This window comes from Beta vulgaris, chromosome 5 (genome assembly GCF_026745355.1).
Source record: "Beta vulgaris subsp. vulgaris cultivar EL10 chromosome 5, EL10.2, whole genome shotgun sequence".
Lineage (NCBI taxonomy): Eukaryota > Viridiplantae > Streptophyta > Magnoliopsida > Caryophyllales > Amaranthaceae > Beta > Beta vulgaris.
The window spans coordinates 45,387,127-45,393,965 of NC_079206.1; the positions used below are offsets into that span (position 1 = coordinate 45,387,127).

Here is a 6,839-nt window from a genome sequence, read left to right on the forward strand (position 1 = left end):
TGGGAGCGATGGTGACGTAGGCAGATTGGCGAAAAAGTTCGAAAAGGATTTGCGACAAAAAGCCTGAATTGTTTTCCAGCTCGGACGGAGTCCGATTGCCTATTGTGATACCTTTTCGGACGCGGAACGGCCAACGAGTCAAACTCACCGCTATGCCGTGACCTATAGGCTTTTTAGGCCATCCGGGTCCGTTTAAGGCCCGAAATCATCTTTTTAATTATTTCCTTAATTTTGTATCAGGGTTTTGTTTAACGTATTTAAACATTATTAGGTCAATGTTTGGAGACAGTTTTGACTTTTAATAATATCACAGAGTTTATACTCTTTTCTGGTGGATTCTGGAGTTTTACATATTTATCGCTTGTAAATCTGTGTGTTCTTGATTCGAGAATTGCGCTTGCTTTTCTCCATTGATTCCGACTGCGTCAAGTGGTATCAGAGCAGGCCTTCTCCTGTCTCTTTTTATAGCTTGAAGACCATGGGAGAACCAGTGACTAGGGTAGATCTTGAAGGGGTTACCGCGGATTTTACCACGGCCCTTACTGCACTGACCGAGCAGATGACTGCGTTGACTGCACAGGAGAATAGCATGCAGAATTATACCAATCGAGGAGGAGACAGGAGGGGAGAACAAAATCGAACTCCACGGGGGCGAGGCAAACGAACTGTCGTGGCAGATAGTTCGAGTTCTGAGGAAGAAGAAGTTTTTGAAGAAGAACAAAGCGAGGAAGATAATAAATCTTTTAAACATGACTACCGAGTAAAAGCAGATATTCCATTGTTTTATGGGACTATGGGAGTAGAGGAGTTTCTGGATTGGCAGATTGATGTGGATAGATTTTTCGAAGTTATGGAGGTTCTTGAAAATAAACATGTTAAGATGGTGGCGGTTAGATTGAAGAGTACTGCTGCTGTTTGGTGGGATAAGTTGGTTATGCAGTGGCAGAGGCAAAGGAAGGGGCCAGTTAAGACTTGGCGACGCATGAAACAATTGATGTTGGAGCGGTTATTACCGGAGGATTATGAGCAGATTCTGTATAAGATGTATAAAGAATGCGTTCAGGGGAAGAGGAGTGTGACGGAGTATACAGCGGAGTTCTTGCGATTTTCTGAGCGCAATGACTTAAGGGAATCCAAAAATCAGAAGGTGGCTCGGTATATTAGTGGACTGAAGAATTCTCTGCAAGAGAAGATGGGTTTGCAAACTGTGTGGACTGTGGCTGAGGCATCCAATCTGACACTAAAGGCGGAGCAAATAGAGAAATCCCCTAGAAATTTCTCGTCATTCAAAAGGTACTCACCCCAGAGTAGCTTTGAATTTAATAGTGAGAAGGAGAAGAGTGCAGTAAACAAGGAGTCTGGGTCTGCACCTAAAGTCGGGTCTCGTAGTGTATCACAAGGAAAGGCCCCTGCCCAAAAGCAAAATAATCCGTATGTCAGGCCTAGTGGGGACACTTGCTATCATTGTAACGGCAAGGGTCATAGATCCAATGTCTGCCCAACTCGGAGAGTAACTGCTGTTTTAGAAGGAGGAGAAGATGGAGGGGAGTTTGAAGGAGAAAATGATGAGTATGCATATGCAGAGTTTGCTGAGGAAGAGTCTGAGGATCGAGTTAACTTTGTGTTGCAAAGGGTCCTGTTAGCTTCTAAAGAGGAGGGCCAGCGTAAGAACCTGTTTAAAACTCATTGTTCTATTCAAAACAAAGTCTGTAACCTGATTGTGGATAATGGTAGTACGGAGAATCTGGTATTCCAAAAGCTAGTGGAGTATTTAAAGTTGTCCACAACACCACATGAGAAACCCTACGCCTTGGGTTGGGTCAGCAAGGGGTCTCAAGTTCGAGTGACAATGACTTGCAGAGTTCCCATCTCCATAGGGAAACACTACAAAGACGAGGTAATGTGTGTTGTTCTTGATATGGATGTGTGTCATATTGTACTTGGTAGGCCTTGGCAGTTTGATAATGATATTACTTATCGGGGAAGGGATAATGTGATGATGTTTACTTGGGGATCCCATAACATTGCAATGGCTCCTGTTTTGAATTTTGATGATAAGGCTGTGGGAAAGAAAACCAGTTTCTTAGTAATGACTTATAATGATAAGGAACTCGATGATGTTGTGAAAGAAACTGAACTTTTCTATCCAATAGTAGTTAAAGGGTTGTTAGGGGCTGTAAAAGAAGAGAACCTATTCCTGCTGAAGTTTCGGAGATATTAGAGGGTTTTAAGGAGTTGATTGCTGATGAGTTACCGAAAGAGCTACCCCCCATGCGTGACATACAACACCACATTGATCTGATTCCTGGTTGCAGCCTACCAAACCTTCCCCACTATCGTATGAGTCCCAAGGAAAATGAGATCTTGAGAGAACAGATCGAGGATTGGTTGCAAAAGGGGTTCATTCGGGAGAGTATGAGTCCATGTGCAGTTCCCGTTCTTTTAGTCCCTAAAGGGAAATCAGTGGCGGATGTGTGTTGACACAGGGCCATCAATAAGATAACTATCAAGTATCGCTTCCCTATCCCTCGATTGGAAGATATGCTTGATGAATTGGAAGGATCTAAGGTGTTTTCGAAGATAGATCTGCGCAGTGGGTATCATCAGATTCGTATTCGACCTGGAGATGAGTGGAAGACAGCTTTCAAGAGCAAGGAGGGGTTATATGAGTGGCTGGTCATTCCTTTTGGTTTATCTAACGCCTTGAGTACTTTCATGCGCTTGATGAACCAAGTTCTTCGTCCTTTTACTGGTTCTTTTGTTGTTGTTTATTTTGATGATATCCTGATTTACAGCAAGGACAAGAACGATCACCTAGAGCATGTGGCTCAGGTGTTGCAGGTATTGCATGAGAATAAGCTGTACATTAACCTGAAGAAATGCACATTTTGTACCAGCAAATTACTCTTCCTGGGTTTTGTTGTTGGTGCCGAGGGAATTCAGGTGGATGAGGAGAAGGTGAGCGCAATCCGGGATTGGCCTACACCTACATCAGTGACATAAGTTCGTAGCTTTCATGGCCTAGCAACTTTCTACAGGAGATTTATCCGGGATTTCAGTACCATAACCGCACCAATCACAGAATGTTTGAAGAAGGGGAAGTCTCCGTGGGGAGATGAGCAGAAAGGAGTTTTTCTTTGATTAAAGCCAAACTTTGTAGTCCCCGGTTCTAGCACTCCCTGATTTTGACAAGGTGTTTTAAGTTGAATGTGATGCCAGTGGGGTCGGTATTGGAGCAGTTCTGTCTCAAGAGAAGAGGCATGTGGCCTATTTCAGTGAAAAGTTGAGTGATGCTAGGCAGAAGTGGAGTACGTATGACCAGGAGTTCTATGCAGTGTTTAGGGCATTGCGGTAGTGGGAGCACTATCTAGTGCAAAGGGAGTTCATTCTATTCACTGATCACCAAGCACTTATGTTCCTCCACAGCCAAAAGGTGATCAATAAGATGCATGCTCGGTGGGTGAGTTTCTGCAGAAATTCCCTTTTATCATACAACATAAATCTGGTGTGCAGAATAAGGTGGCAGATGCATTGAGTAGGAGAGCTTCCTTACTCACACTACAAGAAAATAGGTTTTGGGCAACGAATTTGAAACTCAAGGGCAACAAAACTGAATATCGTGGCCCATAGTTGACAACAAGGGCGACGAGTTGAATTTGTTGCCTTAGGGAACACTATTGTGCGACAAAAATGTTTTTTGTTGCCAAAATACATATTAGGGTGACGAAATAAATTTGCATTGCCTATTACCTTAATAAGGCGACAAAATTACATATTACGTTGCCCTTGTTTAGTGATGGCCCAGTTCAAATTAAAAATTCGTTGCCCAAACCAAATAGAAAAACGCTAAAACAATAAACTGGCTCCAAAATTTTCCCACAAAAACACGTTCATTCCCCTCACCCCAGAGACTTAACTGCTCACAACTCTCAACTCTCAACTCTCAACTCACACTCTCTTCGGTTCACGGTGGTTCAGGGATGGCATCTTCTTCAGTTTTTTCCGGTGATTTGTGATTTCCGACGAGATATTGGACGTCTCTCAGGTGACGACTTCAATTGTGATGGCCAATTAATTTTTTCATTGAATCAAATTGACATTTCTCATCATCTTCTTTGATGAATTCTTTAATTATGATCGAAATTTTGGTTTATGGTTAGTTGTTACCCTCTTATGCTCTGCCCTAACCTTTTAAAATTTCGCAGGTGGTGATGTGGGTGGCTGCCGGAGATCAACGGTGAGGCTAGCGGCGATTTCGACGGCAAGGTTGGTATCTTTTGTTGTTTTATCCTAAGTCACGAATCAACCCCTCTTCTTGTCAAGCAAAACAATTCTTTACCTTGAATTATTGTTATGAATTCGTCAATGTTTATTGAATTACTTAGATTATTTGTTTCTCAATATTGGTACGAAATTTGTAGGTCTTCTACTTTCTTTCTCTTTCTCTCTTCTTCATCATCATTCTTTGTATTTTTCTGTTTCAAATTTGCTGTTTGATTTACTGTATTGTTACCAATTTTGAATTTTATTAATAATCATGTACAGGGATGGCTGTTCACAATAGTTATAAAGGGGGATATTATAGTATATAGACTCGTTGATATCATTTTTTTTGGGTGCTAGGATTTAGTGCTTTACCATTACTATTTCTGTAGACTATTAGAGTGTTTGAGGGGTAGTGCATTACACAACCTTGTGAAGCCCATAAAGGCAACTTTTCTGCCTTAGACAAGATCTTGTGCTTTGGAAAGTGAACTATTTTATTAGATTATACTCCCTAGGTCCCGTAATGAATTTCATACTTGTTATTGGGTTGATGAAGATTTTATTTTAAAGTGTTATTGTCCAAATTTAAGTTCAAATCAAACTTTATTTCTATCACAATACTCTTTTTTCTCTTTCTCTTTACCACTAACAAGTTGAAATTCTACTTTTATTACCGTTGGTCAGATTTTTATGGCTATAAATATTGAAGAGAATCATCTGATCAATTCAAAAAGTATTAATTATATCATGCTTTATTGTTGCTGCTTCTTAGATATATTAGATCAGATTTGGTTTAGAGAAGACACCAGACAGTGAATGTAACAATACTTGTAAGGATGATGTTATGTGAGAACTGAGAAGTAATGTGAATTAACTAGTTTGATAGCTATATTTTTAATGAAATAGCGTTGACATGTAGGCCCTGTAAGCAAAGGAAGATAAATAAGGATGATTATTATCTCAAATTCTGCAATAGCTAGATGAAGATACACCTAGAAAATTATTACTTTTCGAATTGAATGTTTTACTTTTTGAAGTGCTCATCCTTCATAGATGTCGTTGTCCTTGTTGTGATTTTAATTTTTTATTTAGTTATCTGCACTACCCCTCTGTAGACACCCCCCTTGTTGCCACCACCCACATGCAGACACTCTCCCTACTGCCACTACCCCCTAAAGAGACTCCCCCTACTGCGACCACCCCCTTGCAGACCCCTCCTTGCTGCAACCATCCCCTGCAAACACCCGCCTTCCTACACTACCCCTCTGCAGACACCCCCCTTGCTGCCACCACCCCCACACTCCCCCATTGCCACCACCCCCTACTGCCAAAACTCATCTTTTAAATTGACACTATTGCTCGACAATGCCAAAACTTTTTTTTTTTTTTTGCGCATATAATTACCTAAGCTAGTAAGTTTGGAGATAATTTTTTTTTCTAACTGAATGAGAGATATCTTTTGTTTTTCTTTCTTAAGGATTTTTTCTTACTTGATTGAAAGAATGAATACCAATCGAAGTTGGATGAATCATAGTGGAATAAAGGATAGGCGAAAACCGGAGTATAAAGCAGGGGTCGATGAGTTTCTAGAGTTTGCTTTCAAAGAAAAAAGTGATGAAACATCACTGAAATGTCCCTGTGTGAAATGTAGATTGCTTTTTGCCCAAAATCGAAAAATAATGCAAATTCACTTACTAGTACATGGTATCGATAATGGTTACAATCCATGGGTGAGTCACGGGAATCAGTTGAGCTTGAAGGCGAAACAGAGGTGGTTTCAGACAACGAGGAAAATGAAATAGAAATGCCCTTTGACGACATGGCTCCATTAATTTTTGAAGCAACAAATGCATGGAATTCAACTACTTCTTCTGTGCTCGATGATAATGGAAACAATAGAAAGTCAGACAATCATAATATCCTAAGGAGTTAATGACATTAGTAGAAGACATGGAGGCCGAGTTGTATCCGGGGTGTACCACATTCAAAAGATTAGAGTTTATTATCTCATTGCTACACAATAAAGTTAGCAATAAATGGAGTGATAAATCTTTTTCAATGTTATTGAAGACCTTGCATAGGGCTTTTAACTATGACAAGAATTTTCCTGCAAATGCTTATGAAGCAAAAAAATACACAAAAGCACTGGGGTTAGATTATGTAAAGATTGATGCTTGTGTTAACCATTGTATTTTGTTTCGAAAAGAATTTGCAATGAAGAAAAATGTCCTAAATGTGTAGCTCCTAGATGGAAGGAGAAAGTCGTGCAAGGTGGTGATGAGTATTCAGATGGCGAGGATGTCCAAAAGACAACTCGAGTTCCTCAACTGATCTTGCGTCATTTCCCCTTAATTCCACGACTACAAAGGATGTTTATATCTTCCAAGTTAGCAAGACATATGCGATGGCATAAAGATGATAAGAAGGATGATGGAATAATGAGACACCCCGCAGATTCAGAAGCATGGAAGTCTTTGGACAAAACATTTCCAGACTTTGCTAAAGATGCACGTAATGTACGATTGGGTTTAGCTAGTGATGGGTTTAATCCTGGAGCTAACATGAGTAGTAGA

The 6,839-nt window shown here is 40.4% G+C and overlaps 1 protein-coding gene across 1 annotated transcript; it reads left to right on the top strand.

Moving 5' to 3' along the window:
• The first annotated feature begins 478 nt into the window (after window positions 1–478).
• Window positions 479–2,221, top strand: LOC130591424 (uncharacterized). Its single transcript, XM_057394739.1, has one exon. It carries the CDS (start codon window positions 479–481, stop codon window positions 2,219–2,221), a length of 1,743 nt encoding a protein of 580 aa, XP_057250722.1.
• The last annotated feature ends 4,618 nt before the right edge of the window (window positions 2,222–6,839 follow it).

Bases quoted from the DNA above. Each gene is read 5' to 3' on its own strand.
- LOC130591424 (XM_057394739.1), top strand. From the start codon at position 479: ATGGGAGAACCAGTGACTAGGGTAGATCTTGAAGGGGTTACCGCGGAT.